A 19,650-nucleotide genomic window follows, 5' to 3' on the forward strand; every position below is an offset into this window, starting at 1 on the left:
AGGGTGCTCTAACTGTGATGTATTCCCAGTGTGGCGATGCACAGAAGACTGAGGATCAGAGGTGGGATCCAGCAGGTTCTCACAGGTTTAGAGTAGGTTACTAATTATTTGTGTGTGCAGGAGGGGGGGTTACTAATTGGTGAGGGAATTTTGCCACATGATTATTGCCTTAGTTACACCTCCTGTAGCAGTAAGCAGCGCCAGAACTTGAAGCAGTCTAGCAGGAGGTGCACCGGCAAGTGTGGCAGCCTGCGCCTGCGTGAATTCGTTTCCCGCCCAAGGACCGGCGCAGCGGCTGCGTCCTTGCCACAGCCCTGCCCAGGAAAGCCCTGCCCCTGGAATGCCCAGCTGCGCCCCGATAGGTGCCCGCCCAGCCCCATTGGCTTCACATGCACAGTTTGAATCCCACCACCATGGGAACCTGTTACTAAATTTTTGGATCCCACCACTGCTGAGGATGAACTTTTTCTTCTGTGCTTAAAGTCTGTCACTTGCGGATAAAACCTTACTGACACATGAGAATTCACTGACTTCAAGCCATGTATTAAAGGATCAGGCTCCATATATGGCATCAAATCGCCAGTTAAAATCCAAATGCTCCAAACCTCAAATGAGATGTCAAAAGAGTCATTTATAAAGCTTACCGTATGGCCTTGAAAAAGTTTTGACAGGACGCTTCACAACCTAAAGCCGGTACATACATGGCAATGCACATATCAGTGCTGCAGGATGCAAAAAGCGGTGTTGTTCTGCCAGTCTACATTCCAGAGCAGGGCTGCTATAAAAAGGAAAACAAAACATTCAGAGATCAGGCAGGGATAAATGCACCCCAAGGCCCTTTGCTACCACGCCATAGATAGGATTGGGTAATGTGATTCTAATGGAAATTTCAATAGCATGTGTCCCTGGGAGGAATTAGAGACTACAGCATAGCCAGACTTCCAGTAACAGCATAACACTATGGACTTTAGCGGTGTAGTATTACATGCTCAAAGACACCTAAGATGTTTCCCTCCTAGTTACCATCAATAAGCAATGGATCTGAGCACTTTGCCAAGATGCAAAATGACTATTCGCCACAAGAGACACATAACTCCTCACGCCCCCACTCAACACATATACTGGCTGAGGAACAGTTTATCTTTGTGGGACCAGGCTGCTTTCAGCCTACTACAGCTTAGACATACATTACATGTTTAGCGTAAAGATGTGACATAAGAGGCAGCGCTATATATACTAAAACACAAAGGGGAAGCTGCAAAGTAGTATCATCATAGGGGCCAAGGCTGGAAGTCAGTGTTCATACCTGTACCAACTGTTGTCATGAACTGAAGGTGCTTTGGCAATATTATATGGTTTCTCCTGAAACATTGTTGTTTTTTTACTAAGCGACACTGTGGATTCCTGTCTAAAGGTAGAATCATGAGACAGATGGACCCATTCCATCGTGTTAGGAAACCAGAGCGGGGATCTGCTTTCAGTAAAACATGCTGTAGGATTCAGTATGGCGAGTTCTGATCTGCTGTTCTGATATGATCTGCTGTTTTATTCTGAGTTTTTAAAATATTAAAAAATGGTGTGTGTTTCTTTATTAAAAACAAGTATAAGCTTACTTTGTGTTTGGTTGAGTTTACAAACAACAAACAACAGCTTAAATAAATTCAATAGAAGGGCCAATTACCTGAGTGGAAAGGAAACTGTTGTTTGGCTTCTCCTGTATGAGCATCCCAAATTATTGTTGTCTGCATGGGTAAGGGCAGGGTGTGGGGGAAGGGGAGAAAGCAGCAAACAAAACATGCACATACTGAGGCACTCATCCTTGAGGAGGAGAAAAGCTCGGTTTTGCCTGGACCCACACTTGGATCCATTCCAGTAATGTACATTAAAAAAATGTTTTTCTATGTGCCATTGCTTTATCATATATTCTAATAGCAAAGTTGGGCCAAATCTTTTGAAATGTTCACTTAAATTCAGTGACTAGGAGTTGTGACTGGACAAAGAAACATCTTTAAATAATACAAAACCTGAAAAGGGATACATGTTTGAAGGAAAGCAGTGAAAACCCACCTCCACTCCCATATCCTTGCACCATCCTATACTCTTGAACTGGATTTTCAGTGTGGTTTTGTAAGCAAATTATCATTTGAATGTAAAACTATGCGTAACTTGTCCAAGTGAAAGCTATGCAATTCCAGTCGCTAAATCTAAAGAGAAAATCTGAAAGGTTGCAAAGAGGAAAGATGGAACTCTCAAATCTGATTTTCTGCCAGCGGTAACTTCATGCCAATAGGTTAATACTACACAAGCTCTTTTAAGTACCCACATTTATCCTGTGGGAAAAGTGTAGAGGATTTTAGGATAGGTTTTTGTCCATGAGCCATCATAAAATTTCCCACCTAAACTTTCATGATATTACAGTACAGTGATCTTCACGATATTCTAGAGATAACAGGGGAGTAGGGAACCTTTAACACTCAAAGAGCCATTCGAGGACCGCTTTTCTTTTCCATGGGAAAAAAAAAAACACTTGGAGCCGCATAAATAATTTTTTGAACATTTGAAATAAAGATAACACCTCGTATATATTGGGTTTTTTACCTTTTACTCCGCTCACCATTCTGAGAAGCGCATGGATGCTGCGTCTGCCCTGCTGGTACTGCAGGCCGGAGCAGAGAGATGGGGCCAGCGGCAGCTCCTGCCTCGGCCGGCGCTGGGAAAACACCCACCCCGCATCTTCCAACGGGGGGCAGGCGAGAGGGGAGCTCAATGGCGCTTGACCCAGCCGGGCTATTGCAGGTACAGTTGGTGGGCCAGCCCTGCTGCCTGCAGGGTAGGTAGCATGGGGCCAGCGGCTCAGCAATGGAACGCAGTGCAAAGGCAGAAGAGCCAGATCGCGGCTCTCGAGCATAAGGTTCCCTACCCCCGTTCTAGAATGATTAGTGGATCCTTCGGCACTATTTAGTATTCTCAAGTCTTGAGGCAGTAATTCCTGGCACTTTAGCTGAAAAAAATCTACAGCCTATATTTATAACTCTACCTGCAGTCTCTTACTTCCAGGTACTATAAGTTAAATAAATCACAATTATAGAAAGTGATATTCAAGGGAAGGAAAACATTTTTTAATTAGTAAAGATGCATCAGGAACTCAAGTGCTATTATATGCATTGTTCATCTCTGGGATAGGGAATGTCATCAGAGTAATATATGTAACACATACGCGCAAAAATACCAGCAAATGTTCTTTCATCTCCCTCATAGAACGCCTCCCCACTTTCCACTTTGATGGAAAATTCTGTACACTATATACAAGCAAACAAAGGGTGATCAAAACATACTTATGCTGCATGGTATGGATTATCATCTTCTAACAGGTAGAAAGCATTCCACTACGCTTTTGATGAAAATCAAGGTTTTTTTTTAATGACACCCAGCTGAACAGAAAGAAAAATTAGGATTGAAAATTATATCCCCCCAAGAGCAGTTTTACAAGAACTCCAAGCAGTACCAATGCAAAAGTACTCAGAACATTGCGCTCCGTGTTATACTGGAAAATTAAATATTTCAATACTCCACTTTATCCAACGCACCAGCACTTAAAATGTAATTCCCCTTTTGTTCCACTTCAGGGAGCAAAAATGGGACCTTATCAATGGGTTGACCTAAGGTGCTTGCAAGCCGGTAAGGTTCCCTAAAACAGACAAAGTTAACAGTTGTAATGTCTTGGGAATGAATAAGACAATACTATTAACCATCAAATGAATTTGGAAATAGCTACTGTTGAATCTTACCATCTTCTCTGTCCATATATTCTTGCAAAGCCATCATTATGATCCCGTTGCCAACAATTGCTCCTGTCCTACTCTGGTGTGACATGTCAAAAGGAAATCAAGAAATGTTTTACTAATGAGACTCAAGTAGCAATATAACAGACAGAGGTCGTGACTTCCTGCACAGCAAATGTGATAACGGGTTGTAATGATAAAGGAACCAGTTTTCCTGTTAACTTCGTTCACATGCAGGCAGTGATTGGATCCCACGGAAACAATCGAGGTTGTAATAAACTCTTTGCACAGAGATGCTTCTCTCTGATTTTTAATTCCTGGCAAACACACATGATATGACCAGCTGCACTTGCATAGATGCAACCTCCCCAAAAATTTTTTTTTTAGGGAAAAAAGGGCCTCCCTGGAAAGGTTGGGCAACGAACGCAGGCTTCATCCTTCACCATGGAGGGCATGGGGGAAGGTTGGAAAAATAAAGCTAACTTCCTGCCTGGCTGTTTGTGGAGGAGTGGGTTCCATCCAGGATTTTTTCAAAAAGAATCGCAGCTAGTTTACTTGTTTAGTGCTTTTTTTAAAAAAACAACGGGTTGGGGAAAATACAATGGGGCAGACTCTTTTTTGGAGGTACAGGACCTATCTTGAAGCGTGGCCCCCCCCAAAATGGGCTTTAAGTAGTGAATCCTTACACCTGTGTTTATTGGCTCATACGGAATGAGCTCCTCAGCTGAGCTGCATTCATACATCAGTGGATGCACTTTTCACATAATTCATTCTTCAAAGTAATGGAAATCAGAAGCGTTAAGCTGAACAAGAGGAAGTATTGAACTGCTCTCCAACAAAAGGTTACTGTCTTGTTTAACCAGCTTGGCAGAACTCCTTTCTCTCTTCATCACTTACAACAGACATCTTTGTAAAAGAAGTTGTAGGGCTGCTTTGATTTTTTAAGAAAACCCACATCATTGTAAGTGGGCAGTTTAACTTAGCCCCCTTTGACACCTAAGTTTCCACCCACACCCCTAATCTCTAACATGGAGATCAGGGAAGTACCCTATCCTGCAGGTTTTTTGTAAGTGACTGCTGAGAAAATTAATATGAACTTCTTATGAACTCCATTATTATGGCAAGAAAAAATGTCATTTCATATAAATACAACAAATAGTATTTTATTGCTGCCTCACCATAACAACACACAATCACAAACTGAACCACTAGCCAGTAACTACTGCTCCTCAAAATTAAATTCAGGAGGCGAGGTTGATGATGGTACTTTAAAATTGTTTTTCAAGGCATTTATTAAACATACAGAAAAAAAAGTAAAAATAAATAATAGAAAACAGACATGTGATTACATTAAAAAAGTAAGGAACAGAAAAAAGAAATCTATTCCCTTCATTATATTACCCTGACTTTCCTAAAAATAAGACATCATCCCTGAGGAATAAGATGTAATAGAGGTTTTGCTGGAAGTGCTTTAAAATGTAAAGACTGGGCATCCCCAAAAGTAAGATCTTAGCAAAGTTTTATTGTTTGGAAGCATGCCTGCTGGACCTTCAGAGCATGCAGCTGTGGAAGCAGAAAAATAAGACATCCCCTGAAAATAAGACATAGTGCATCTTTGGGGAGCAAAATTAATATATAAGACACTGTCATTCTATTTTTTCATGGAAACACAATAAGTACATATTCCATAATGAATTCTTAATATAACATTTTTTTTTCTATTTTATTAGAGACTGCCTTTTATAAGGTTTTAAAAAAATCTTTATCATTACTTATATACTTCTAAGCATCATCAGTTGTTAAATTCCAGACTTCAAGATATATTTTGTTTTTCGTTTGTAATGCGTGGTCAGGTCAGATTGGTATGAAAAAATAAGGACTCCATAATTTCTTTCCTCAAATTCATCTTTTGGATAATGGAATTCACAAAGATTAGTTAGTTTGGCTTCATGGATAGCATATTCTCTGATTTTGTCCTCTCAGCATTCCATTGTGAGGTGCTTTATCAGATTACCAGTTTGTTGCAATTATAACTCTTGCAGAAGTTATTGGTACCAACACAGTATCATTCAGTTTGTTAAAGGAAGCTTTTTCTGGTAGTGTACTCCAACAGCATTAAGGTGCTTTTTGCAGTGAGAGGAAATTCAAATGTGATTATCTGCTGTATCCTCTTATGTATTTCTCTCATCCAAGAACTTTCTTGGTTTTTAACAACTCCACACATATGAAAAAAGTTCCAACTCTTCATTACATCTCTCAAGCAGATACCATCTCCAACAGATACTATCGGCCAGTCTTCTTTAATCATTTCAGTGGTGTCATGTACTCATCTAAAAAATATTTTATACCAGTTTGTCCTTTTCATACAGCATCTGACTTGCAGTGAGTTAAAATGGTTTTAGTCCATAATGATTCCCACCCACCGTTGAAAAATTATCAGTTTCCTTTGAAGTTTTGCAAAATCCATTTTATCATGCATATCATCCATTTTACTCTGTTGAAACTATTGAATGCATGGCATACGTTTCTTATTTGTGAGTTAAAGCTTTACAGTTGGGAAGCGGACTGATAAAGTCTACTAAATGCAGAATGCTCTTCAGTATGGAGTTATCTACATTGGATTTAATTTCAGATTATTTTATATTCTCTTTTTTTTTTCCAGTCTACGTTATCTGGCCTGTGCCAGTAAAGCCGGGAGGAGATAGGTTCTTATGTTCAGAAAAAAGATGATTCAGTCTCCAAAACCTTGTGCAAGAAAAATGCACCTCTGCTTGAGCAAGGGGAGAGATCCAAGTGATTTCCAAATTACTCCTCCTATAGCTGCAGATCACAAGCAAATTCTAAAGATCTTCATGGAATAACAAAACTGATATTTCAGGAGCAACTTCTGGAAACTATGGAGAATCACAGATGGGAGGCAAAAGTCCGCGTGTGAGTGGGAACTCCATTCACAGTCTCAATGACTTGGTCACTATGGGATATGCACATATAACACTAGGAATCCTTTTCCATTTACAGGTCCTCAAATAACACTTTGTCTATCGCAGCCACGAGGGTTTTGCGAGGATAAAATGGGGAATTGATTTATATCACCCGAGGAACAACTTTAAGTATGATAGTAACAAGACTATAACATTGTAAAAAATACTTTTCAAAGATGTTTTCATCAACTCACATTCCAGTCCAACGATGTTACATCCTTATTGCTGGGGACATCATTGGCCTCCTTCTCTTTATACAGTGCCTCAAAAATCATGGCTGAGTGGAACTACCGCTGTTGCTGTTTTCATTAAGATTCCATATTAGGGCTAAGTTGAGTCTCCAGACCTAACAGGACCAGGCGATGTAATTAAGCATACAGAAAAAAGTTTGGCTTTTAATAACAATAAATTGATGATGAACCAAAAGCGAAATGCTCAAAACCAATCGTAGGTACAACAAGCTATTATTAACAGCATAATTATAATCCAGTATTATGCGATACAAGTGAATGCAGCTTAAAGCCACTTTGAGACCTCCGTTCTACTTACCTACGATGCTAATGAATCACTCGACAGGATTCCAGGCACAGTGATAAAAGACCCTTCAGGTGATTCATGGTGGCTTACGGAGGACTGTTGCTTTGTTAGGAGGAATTTCAACATCCCCATCAATTTCCATTGGCTTTGAATGATGATTATCTGGAAGACAAAAACATTGTAATTTTTTTAATGTTTTATTAGCAGCATAGCTTATTACACTGTTCATTCTTCGTTCAAATGGTACTTTGATTGCTGATTGGTTGTTGCATTAATAGCGCTACATAAAAGTACTACTTTTCCTTCCCAGGTTAAGCCAGCAAAACTTAAATGCTACATTTAAGAACAGCTTTCCATTAAGTCACCAAAATCACATTCTGTTTTGGAATAAACTGCTGAATGGCATTCCCCACGCTGAAGGGAATCAAAACAAGGATGAAGGTTTTAAGTGGCCAAGAATCAGCTGACTATTATGGATTTTCAAAGCTCGTGTGGTGCGTGGCTGGGGTCTGGCAGTTGTAGCTTCTAATGGTTTCACCCGCATCTATAGCAGGCATATCTTCAGAGGACTGTCACCAGTAAGATGCATTTCTCCACCCTCCCACACTGTACTACACAGCCTGCAAAAGCCCTCAACAGCCAATAAAAAAATAAACCACACACTGGATTAATGGCCCATTGCCGAAGGCTTTCACAGTCCGGATCTCAACTGGATTCTGGTGGATGGGTTTTCGGGCTGTGTGGCCGTGGTCTAGTGGATCCTAGTGTTCCAAATCCACCAATTGGGCCACCACAGTAAAACAGAAAAACCGCACCCACATAGTTCGCTACATAAAAACTCCAACTCACCATGCTGCTGGATAAAAAAAAAAATGGTCAAGCTTATCCACTGGCAACTTATAGCGTTTTCACTCACTCTGTTGCATCGCCCCATTCTCCTCTCCATTCGAGTAGTAGGCTTCCCCATTCTTTGGTGTGTTCTGGAACAGCTGTTGTCGATTTGCCGCTGCTGCTGCCACTGTTGTGGTGGCTGGTGCTATTGTGGTGGCTGGTGCTGCACCAATATTTGGCTTGCTGTTGAGGCTTCAATTTCTCCCTGAAAGCCTGTTGCCGGTCTGTACTACATGGCAATCGTGGCATTACTGCATCAATCAGCGATAGAGACTCTATAAACTGGTCGCCGCCATCAAATACTGTGCCATCCTATAGAAAACAATGAAAAGAAAAACAACTAGGTAATCAGAGACTGTTTCCAGGGTGACAAAGCAACGAACAATGGTGAACTGAATACCTTAAAATAATTATAATCATGCCGCGTATCCTGTGAGGCCAGTCTTGCATCCAAATTAAAGATAAAGATCAAGCATAAAGACCGCGCCGTAAGCGGGATCTTGTATCGGTATGTCGCGGTTGGAAAACAACCACTCTGACAAAAAACACATGCTATATCCAGATGTCCTCTAACTATTTAAAGCATTTTACTGTGGGAAAACGCCGCAAATTGTAGGAACAGCTTGCAGATGCTAGAGCAGGAGTCTGCAACCTGCGGCTCTCCGAATGTTCATGGACTACATATCCCTTATCAGCCCACGCTGAGAATGGCCAATTGGTGACCTCCCAATTGAAGTATGCTGGCAGAAGGCTGATGAGAATTGTGATCCATGAACATCTGAGAAACACTGAGGTTGCAGTCCCCTATGCTAGAAATATACCCATTCAGAGCTTACTCAGCAATACTAAGCGGAACATGTCACTCAAATGGGGCCAAGGCACTAAATAAAAGGGCACTAAATAATAAAGGCACTAAATAAAGTTTATTTCAAAACAGTTTTATAAAACATTAATCCTATATAGTCCTATATACCAATCCTAACTGTATAAAACTCTCTGCTGGAAATGCTTTGGCTTAACAATCCTCCTATTCCTAAAATGCCAAAAGTACAAAATAGCAACGTACTCTCAACCACTTGGAACACAAATCAAGAGAAAGTCAACTGATCAATTATGACTCCTCTGATAAAATAGGTTAAGGTCATTCCAAGAATGCGTAGATCGGTGGGCAGAAATTACATTAATCAATAATAAGCAAAGACTGAAGATTCTTAGACAAAACACCTTCTTAAATATTCTTTTTCAACATGTTCTGCCCTTTGGCCAGCACTTAATCCCGCTCTATCCATGGGGAACTACACAAATCTTGAGAGGTTTCCATGAGCCTCAGTCCTAAATATGGAAAGTCCACATGCTAGAGAAGGCCCGTGGACAATTAATTAATCCAAATTTGGCATTCCAAAACATCACATCTGGTTCCAATTAACGGATGGCATTCTATGTGGTCATTGTTCTGGTACTGAACTACAGCAAAAAACCCCAATTTTGAGCCTTTTGATAAAGACTCATATTATTATATAATTCTGAACTCAGGGTCCGTGGAATGACAAGGAAAAGGGTAAAGCTGCAGACACAATACTGCAATGGGGACAGGCAAAGAGGAAAATCATAGAGGGAGAGCCAGGAATGGGAAATGAGATTCCCTATTTGCCAGTGCTCATGGAGCTCCCCTTTGTACATATACGATTAAGGAAAAGAGTCCAGTAATTGTAATAATGTGTATCAAGAAGTGATGATAAGTTATCCAGGAGAAAGTTCTTCCCATGCTACCACCACCTCACTTGTCTGGATAATTGAAAGCTTCTAAAACACAAAGGATTACACCTCTAATTTCATGCTTTGAAGTACTTAAAAAAAAGATGTATCCTATTTAACTGCAAAGCGGGTAATAGTCATGCCAGTCTGTTACAATAAAATAAAACACAAGTCCAGTGGCACCATGAACCTTACTTATTTTAGGGTATTCTTTTATTGTCTGAGAAGGTGAGTAGCGACTCACAAAGCTTATACTGAAATAAATGTTTGTCTTGAAGGTGCCACACTGGATTTTATCTTATTGATGTACTTAATTAAAGCACCTGTAGCGAACCATTTAAAACAAAAATCGCGTTCAAACATGCAATTCCTCACTTGATCCATGATTTGGCGAATTCCTGAAGTAGTATTTTTTGGGGACTATTGGAGTTGAGCGAGGAGATGGAAAACTGTGTTTTGTGGGTGGAAATCATTGAACCACAGAAAAGCTGCTCTGGATTCAAGTGTGGAATCTGAATATAATGAACTGGTTTCTCTTCCATATAAATGCGTAATGCAGTGACTTGAGAAATTACAGTGCATTGAACAAAAGCGGATGCTGGAACCTATGCATTTTGGTCTTTCTTACTTAGAAATTAGAGACTGAAGAAAGATTTAATATTTACAATTATGTTTTCATAATTAAGCTGCAGCATCAAAGCAGCTGCTGGGATTAAAACTGTCAGTTCAGGAATTAATTTAGGGTCTAGTCAGGCAGGAACATTTGCATTTGCTCAATATTTTGAAGATCATGTTCATGACTACAATTGCTAGAGGATTAGGTTGATCAGAATGAAAACAAAGAAGACATGCTCTACTGGCTACAGTTTTTCTGACTTTGCAGGAACTCCCTGCTTTATGAATGATTCTCAGTCACCGCTGTACTTGTATGAAAGGGGCAGAAGAATTAGAACAGATGGGACTCCCTTGTGAAGGCAGGGGATGCTCTGGCTCCCCAGCTCGTGCTCCTCTGCCTTTCTCCGGCTGCAGCATGAAGAGCCAGATTTAAAAGAACATTGGACTTGTGATATCACATCACATCTGGAGAAAGCCTGGAAGTGACATCACACCTTCTCTTTTGAATCACTGAAAATTCTGTGGCGAACCAACAGAGTTTCCAGCAATTCCTATGAACAGGACTGATGCCATTTCTGACTTTTCACCAGAAGTGACGTCCTCTCTAGGTGGTGATCCTAAAGAGGTGTTACATCACTTCCAGGAAAACCCACAAATAATTAAAACAAACACCCATTCCTTTCCTATCACTGGAAGAAATCTTGCAAAAATCTTTCTGTTTATGTAAGAACATAAGAACATAAGAACAAGCCAGCTGGATCAAACAAAAGTCCATCTAGTCCCGCTCTCTGCTACTTTCGCCAGTGGCCCACCAGGTGCCTTTAAAGAGACTCACATGCAGGAGGTGAACGCAATGGCCTTCCTCTTGACTGTTGCTCCCAATCACCTGGTCTGTTAAAGGCATTTGCAATCTCAGATCAAGGAGGATCAAGATTGGTAGCCATAAATCGACTTCTCCTCCATAAATCTGTCCAAGCCCCTTTTAAAGCTATCCAGGTTAGTGGCCATCACCACCTCCTGTGGCAGCATATTCCAAACACCAATCTGCGTTCGTTAAGAGGTGTTTCCTTTTATTAGTTCTAATTCTTCCCCCAGCATTTTCAATGAATGCCCCTGGTTCTAGTATTGTGAGAAAGAGAGAAAATTTCTCTCTGTCAACATTTTACCCCATGCATAATTTTGTAGACTTCAATCATATCCCCTCAAGCCGCCTCCTCTCCAAACTAAAGAGTCCCAAAGCGCTGCAGCCTCTCCTCATGGGAAGGTGCTCCAGTCCCTCAATCATCCTTGTTGCCCTTCTCTGCACTTTTTCTATCTCCTCAATATCCTTTTTGAGATGCAGCGACCAGAACTGGACACAGTACTCCAAGTGCGGTCGCACCACTGCTTTATATAAGGGCATGACAATCTTTGCAGTTTTATTATCAATTCCTTTTCTAATGATCCCCAGCATAAAGTTTGCCTTTTTCACAGCTGCCATGCATTGAGTTGACATTCCCATGGAACTATCAACTAAGGCCCAAATCCTTTCCTGGTCTGTGACTGATAGCACTGACCCCTGTAGCGTGTATGTGAAGTTTGGATTTTTTGCCCCTATGTGCATCACTTTACATTTTGCTACATTGAACTGCATTTGCCATTTCTGAGCCCACTCACCTAATTTATCAAGATCCACTTGGAGCTCTTCGCAATCCTTTGTGGTTCTCACCACCCTACATAATTTGGTATCATCTGCAAACTTGGCCACCACGCTACCCACCCCTACTTCCAGGTCATTTATGAATAGGTTAAAGAGAACTGGTCCCAAAACGGATCCTTGGAGGACACCACTCCCGACATCTCTCCATTGTGAGAACTTCCCATTTACACCCACTCTTTGTTTCCTGTTTCTCAACCAGTTTTTAATCCATAGGAGGACTTCCCCTCTTATTCCTTCATTGCTGAGTTTTCTCAACAGTCTCTGGTGAGGAACTTTGTCAATGAAATGTAATGAAACAATGTAATGAAGCTCTAGACCAGGGAAAGTTAAAATAATCCCAAAAAGTAAGCTATTTTGCAATTTCTCTTTTAAAAGTCCAGAGGTTCACAGGTACACTGGTTTCTCACCTCTGGCGACAATGAACGAAAAGTACTTGAAACGCTTTCCCTAGTGGACAGTAAAAGAACTTGGATCACACATTAGCTGTGAGTAAATCAGTCACTGTGAGTAAATCAAAAATACTAGTTTGCTCAATCTGTGTAACAATATTATCAATAACAAAAGTTCTTGAAAAACAAAATTTGTACACATCAATAAATAATTTAGTCTGAACTAAAGAATGTTTATCTGGAACTTAATTACTTTAATAAGTATGTCAAACTGCCTAAATAAGTATGTTAAGCTGATTTAACCAGAAAAGTGGAAAGAAAAAATATCATGGTATAATATCCTTCTGTGTTCTCCCTCACTTAAAAAGTTATTATATAACAGAATAAAATAGTAATTAGAGGAACCCAACAAAGCCTTCCTTATGATTCTCATGTAAAACCTTTCACAAAGAAAATCTAGAAACATAGGGATCCAACTAAAGCTAGCCTTTCAGTGGGCTGTATTCATTCTGCTAATAGTAGGATTTTTGGGTTCAGAGGGGAATAGGGAGTAGTCCACTGATGCAAGTGACTCATCCTACAACAGAAGAAACACCACAATTAGCCTAAGACACCTTGAGATATTTTTGCTGATTGATCAGCATAATATACCATGAACTCTCTACCTCTCAATATGCCAGGTTCTGTCTTGGTAAGAATGTAATGTTTGTAATTCTCACAATGGTCTCTGTCTTACTATAAAAACACAGAGAAAATAATTTCTTACATCTTACATCAATCTAATCCAAAACATGTTTATTTGGAAGGTGGCTTAGCATACTGATTAAGAAACACCCAATTAAATTCATTTACTTCCAAAATAAGTGTGCTTTAAATGAGACTGAATGACACAATATTTCCATGAATAAAATGCTGAATCAACTAACAGTATCTAAAAGCTTCAATTAGCATGGGAAAGATTCTCATACCACCTGAATTATATTTCATATTGATCTCTCTAATAGTTTATCTGTCTCATGTACATATGTAAACAAGATCCATTAAAAATAGAAGATGGCAGTTATCTTACAAATGGAATTTTATTAAAGATATGCAACCTAACAGTAGCGTTTCTAAATAAATAAAGGCATTGTGGCTTGGCAAGAAATACTTATAAACAGTATTTTCAATTTAGCAATCAAAATGAAAACTAATATTTAAAAAAGGCACTTCTCCAATCTGGAACTGTAATTCACTTGGACTGCTATAAGCTGCTTCTGACTTGCAAACCAAGGAAGTAGGACAATCTTAAACACTCTCCTTCTAAACATACTGACTTTGATGGATTTAGAAGGGTGTGAATCTGCTTTGGACTGAACTATAAACTTCTAAAAATCAGCTGGTTGTACCAACTGTGTATTATATACTGAACAGGTTTAGAAAGCAGTAGAATGACTGCATTCAGATGTCACAGCAGTGTATACAAAGTTCAAGGAACAAACTTCTGTTTGCGATGACATAAATATGTTTCCATGCCCACATGCTTCTTTTCTCATTTATGACTTCTTGGTTTCAGAAGGCAAACTCCAATTGACCATTACGCACAAATGCCAATGCTGGAAGACAATCCGTCTTCTCCCTACAAACTAGGATTCTAACCTGGGAGTAAACTATGGCTTAGTTAGAATCCCATTTGTGGGCAGAACACAAATCCTAAATTGCCTAGATAGGTACATTTAGATGTCATGGCATACTGAGATTTGCTTTATGGATGATGGAAGTAGGAAGTCTTCAGCTGCATTCCACAAATGAGGCTCAGAATTGAGGGGACTAGGGAACATGAAAGTATGACACACATATTCATGCTCGTAACATACAAACAGAGCTTTGGCACGATGTATGAATGCAGCCGACACTTCCTATTGTTAAACTGGTATTAAGATCTGGATTTTGTGGTGCAAGTACATTGAAGAAGATTAGGCCAGTTCTGAGGCAGCCTAGACTCCCTCCTGTGGTCCTTCACAGCCTATCCATTCAGTACCACAGGATGGTTGTCTGCCCAGATATTAGTTCGATGGTCTGAGGCTACTGATTGTCAAAAAGGCAGTCAATTATTTCAAAGAGAGCAGAGAACTTTGAGCACATTACACATTTCCATGAACCAGGGTTTTTTTTATTTGCTTCCAAACAGTATTAGAAAGAAGTTTTATTACATCCATTTTGTTAACTTTTGTACAACATCTGCTGTAAATACTTGCCACCACATATATCATCCCTAAAATAACATTTCCCTCCAGTTCCTTAGCTACAATTTTAAAAAATCAACCTTATAAAAGAAAAAAGAGACTAGAACGGTCCATTGGGCACTTACCGTGAAGGGCCCTTCTCCTGGTGGGCCAGGAGTCCATCTCGAGTGGGTGTTTCTCAACCTTCTGTTAGGGAGGCAGGTCTAATTTTTCAATTTCCTGTCCCTGGCTCCTCCTCCAGCTTGGCTCCAGTACCGACTGTCAAAGCAGTGAATTAGGTATAACAAAATAGTTAAGGGACAGGAAAGAAACAGGTAACTACGCTCCTTGCAACTGAGCGAACTGTTGTAAAAACTAACTATAACTATAACTACAACTGTAGCTGTAACTGAGTCCCGAAGGATTGAATTCTTGTGCTTTTCTCTGCTTAGTAGTGCTATGTTCTGAGCGCAGAGGGATATGTGTGAAGATTTAGAACACATCCTGATCGAATCAACGGCAAGGGAGGGCCGAGATGGACTCCTGGCCCACCAGGAGAAGGGCCCTTCACGGTAAGTGCCCAATGGACCGTTCTCCTGGGGGCGGAGTCCATCTCGAGTGGGACCTCCCAGAGCAGTGTCCCTAAACGGGCGGGCTGTCATTCTCCTATGATGTGTTCCAGGATTCGCTGTCCGAACGCCTTTGGCCAAGTGGACCCACAGTGGAAGTCTATAATGTTTTGTAAATGGCGATGGTGGACCAAATGGCTGCCCTGCAGATGTCTTCTACGGAGACCTGGTGTAGGAGGAGCTGCGTTGGTGGCTGTGCATCTGATGGAGTGCGCCGTGATCCCGTGGGGACCGGAAGGTTCAGAGCTCTGTGCTTAGACTCCGATACAGTTTTGAGAGTGGAGCTGATGAAGCGGGCGACATCTGGTGACCTATGTTGGGTTCCTCGTGGACATTGATGAATAGACTTTCTGTCTTGCCACCGTTTTCCGTCAGATAACGAAGGCCTTCAGTGTAACGTCTTAAATCTAAGTTGTGCCACAATTTTTTTCCCTTTGGGTGATTTGATTGGGGCAGAAGTTAGGAACCACTTTATTTCCTGTCTTAGGTGGAAATAGTGAGGCCGCCTTTGTAGGAAGGTCGGGTCTGTAATGAGTATGACTCCCCTGTCAGAGTGAAATATACATAAGTTCTTGTTCACGGAGAGTGCTCTGATCTCTCGAGACTCTTCTGGCTGAGGTCAGTGCGATGAGAAAAGGTTTTCATGCGGAGCCACTTTAGGTGGGATGGATTGTAGTGGCTCGAAGGGAATTAGTGAGAGCGTTAAAGACCAAGGCAAGCCTAAGATGGGAATCTGTGGTCAAGTATGGTTGTAGCTGTTGCACTCCCTTTAAGAATCGGATCACGTCCCAGATGCCTGGAAGCTGGGGTCCCTTCGGCCATAATGGTGGTTAGAGGGCAATTCCTGTCTATGAGTGGCGCTTTTGAGGCCTGGAATCCATCACTATTTGAAGGAACTCTAGAATATTGGATATGGATGGATTTAGTGGGTCGACTTCCTTGGCGCTGGGACCACCTGAGAAACGCCTTTCCATGTGCAGTTATATATTCTGGTGGTGAGGCCTTGGAGGCCAGGAGGGTGTTGGTTATTCTGTCGGAGTATCCTTTCGCCCCTCAGGTTGTTTCTCTGCTCAACTACCAGGCGGTCAAGTGAAACCATTCTGTCTGGTGGAGAATTGGTCCCTGGTGTAGTAGATCTGGTCTTGGTGGAAGACGTAGCATGGGGCTGCTTTCGACATCTCGGTTATGGCTGAGAACCAGGGTCTCCTGGGCCAATGAGGGGCTATCAGTAATACCTTTGCTTTTCTAGGGCCACTTCCTGGAGGAACCTGGGGAGTAGTGGTAAGGTGGGAACGCTGGCATAAGAGCACCGCGGGCTTTACGCTGTCATTGCATCTACCGCTAATGCCCTTGGGTGGTAGTACCGGTTACGAAGGCGGCAGTTGGGAATTGGCTGAGGTGGCTAACAGATCGCATCTCCGGATGTCGAAGGTCTGAGTTATGAGAAGGAAGATGTCGGGTTGGAGGACCATTCTGTTTCCTGAATCAGGATCTGCTCAGCCAGTCCGCTGACGCTCAGTTTCCCTTTGTATGGTCATCCTGTATGGAGATCAGGTGTATTTCTGCCCACCTTAGTATCTTGGTTGATTCTGTGTGGACGTGATGAGCCCCTGGTTGTTTAGGGTATACCTTTGGTGGCCACATTGTCGGTCCTGATCAGCACATGTTGATCTTGGATCAGTGGTCAACGAAGTGTTTGAGGGCCAGCAGGATGGCCGAGTTTCCAGTATGTTGATTGGAAGCCGGGATGATTCCGCCGATGTTCCAGGTGCCTTGACGAATTTGTTGTTCAGTGTGGCTCCCAGCCTTCAGGCTGGCGCCTGAAAAAAAATTTGGGGACGCTAGGGAAAAGAAAGGTCTTCCCTTGTGATAAGTTGTTCGGATGGTCCACCATCGGAGGCTGGACTTCAGGGAGCGCCCGGTAGGGTGAGTGTGTGATCCTCTTCATGATGTCCCATTGGAAGGGCGAGGAAGATTTGCAGCGGCGGGCTGAACCTGCCCACTGCACCATGTCCATTACCGCCAAGAACTGCCCCAGTAGGCTCCTGAGGCTGAGGAGGAGGACCGGTTGGCTGCCATTACCGCGGGACTTTCCTCTGTATTACTGTGATCTTGGAATTGGAAGGAATAGGCTGTTCTTGCGGTGGAGATTATGGCACCTAGGTGTTCCATTTCTTGTGAGGGAATCAAGCAGCTCTTGGTCATGTTTACTAGGAACCCGTGTTGTTTTAGTGTGTGTATCACTGTCTGTGTGTCTTTGAGAGCTTGCTCCTTGACGGGCGCTGATTAGTATGTCCGCCCAAGTAGGGATGTGTGGATCCCTTTGTGTACGGAGGTCATTGGACCTAGGAGAATCTTTGAAAAAATTCTAAAGTGTGGAGAGACTGAACGGTACAGCGCGGAATTGGTAAGCTGGTTGTGTGAGACAAACCGTAGGTATTGGCGGTGTGAGGGGGGGATCATTGTGTGCAGATATGCCTCTGTTAGATCCAGGGAGGTGAGGAACCCCCTGGTCTGAGGGCTTCTGTAATGTTAAGAGTGACTCCATCCGGAAGTGACGAGCTTGATGTGACGTTGACATATTTTAGGTCTAAGATCGCCTCCAGTCCCCCCGCTCTTTTGGGACCAGAAAATGAGAGTATATGCCTAATGATCTCTCCGCTGAGGGGACTCTGTTCCATGGCTCTTATGTCTAGGCGTTCAGTTGTACTGCCGCCTGATTATGGTTTGTGGCAGAGTTTTTTTGGGGTTTATGGACCTGAAGAAGCGCGGGTCGTGGAATTTGGAGCAAAATTCTATGAGGTAACCTGAGTGAATGATTTCCTCTTGGGACCATCTGTCTATGTGCTCCCCTCTCCATTGTGTGTGGAAGTGTGCTAGTCTCCCCGACTGGAAGGAGATGGTGTCATTGTCTTCCTGATTTGTCAAATTTTCCCAATTTGTCCCACCTCTGTTGGGTGTTAGAGTAGTTGTTGTGTCCTCTGCTGTAATGCCCTTCGAAAGCGAGTTGGGTGTTCTCCAGTTAGAGCGTGGTGGGTCCCTTTGGAGCCTTGGTAGTAAAAGTATGATCTGAAGGTATTCCTCTGGAATTGTGTACGGCTCATTCTAACCTAATTTTAGGCATGATTTTCTTTTTGTCTCTGGTCTCAGTGAGAACCTGGTCAAGCTCTTTGCCGAAGAGCATCTCGCCCTGAAAGGAATAGTTTGAGACCAGGACCCTTGAGTGGCCTGCCTGCCAGGCCCTGAGCCAGCTAAGGCGCCTGGCTACTATGGATGCTGCCATGGATCTGGGCCGAGTAGGAGGGCGCCCAGGTTTGAGTCGGCTAGAAAGGAGACTCCACAGATAATTCTTTGGATGCCCTCCTGAGTGCTGTGCTCGGGTGGAATCATTGCCATGACTCTGTTTGACTAAACCAAGAGAGCGTGCTACTACTGCTGATGGTAAGCACTTCATTGCGTGGCTGTCCATTCAGGCCCGTCTTAGTGAGGCATCTGAGCTTTATCTGATGGCATCCCCTAATGGTTTCGCCTCAGTCTTTGGAGACTAGGCTCCTGACTGCAGCTTGCTACCGGGCCCACTAGGGGCACTTTTAAGCATGGAATTAATGTATTCTGGCACCAAGTATAATTTTTTGATGGTGGAGGGTAAGCCTCTCGCTGCTCCTGGTTGCTGCCATTCCTTTCTAATTTTTCTTTCTAAATATTCAGGAATGGGAAAATAGTTGGAGGCTGAGTCCTGGTGAGGGAAAATTTTTTTGTTGCCTTTAGGCTTCCCTTTAACGGGTTTAGAGGAGGTGGATGGGGTAGATGGGTCTTGGGCCCCCTCCTCATCCTGTAGTTCTAAAGCTGAGATGGTTTTACTTATGAGCATGGGCAGGTCTTCTAATTTGAAAAACCTGGTGAAAGGATCAGGTATTTCGGGGAGAGGATCTTCTTGGTCTGAAAAGTGCTCAGGCTGCGGCAGACTCTGGAGCTGCTGAGTAATTTTTTCCCAGCTGGAGTTTCTCTTACGCTCAGCCTGCTTTGCCCTCTTTGGCTGGGAGGTTTCTATCCCCTCCGAGGTGCTGTGTCAGTGATTCTGCAAGTGGGAGGACCTTGGTGGCCTCCGCAGAGCGGACTTGGCAAATTATGTCTGGGCGGTGAAAAGGATCCGGCCCTCGGCCATCTT

At 42.4% G+C, this 19,650-nt stretch overlaps 1 protein-coding gene across 1 annotated transcript in view; it reads right to left on the reverse strand.

The window, feature by feature from the left end:
* TBL1X (transducin beta like 1 X-linked) overlaps positions 1 to 19,650 on the reverse strand; it is a 169,878-nt gene that overhangs the window by 11,151 nt on the left and 139,077 nt on the right. Inside the window, 12 exon segments of the mRNA XM_048493434.1 lie at positions 645 to 665; positions 668 to 736; positions 738 to 775; positions 1,682 to 1,742; positions 3,574 to 3,709; positions 3,826 to 3,848; positions 6,150 to 6,158; positions 6,958 to 7,011; positions 7,014 to 7,101; positions 7,309 to 7,462; positions 8,217 to 8,367; positions 8,369 to 8,503. Coding sequence (XP_048349391.1) covers positions 645 to 665; positions 668 to 736; positions 738 to 775; positions 1,682 to 1,742; positions 3,574 to 3,709; positions 3,826 to 3,848; positions 6,150 to 6,158; positions 6,958 to 7,011; positions 7,014 to 7,101; positions 7,309 to 7,462; positions 8,217 to 8,367; positions 8,369 to 8,503 — 939 coding nt within the window.

The sequence above is a fragment of the Sphaerodactylus townsendi genome, linkage group LG04 (genome assembly GCF_021028975.2).
Source record: "Sphaerodactylus townsendi isolate TG3544 linkage group LG04, MPM_Stown_v2.3, whole genome shotgun sequence".
Classification (NCBI taxonomy): Eukaryota; Metazoa; Chordata; class Lepidosauria; order Squamata; family Sphaerodactylidae; genus Sphaerodactylus; species Sphaerodactylus townsendi.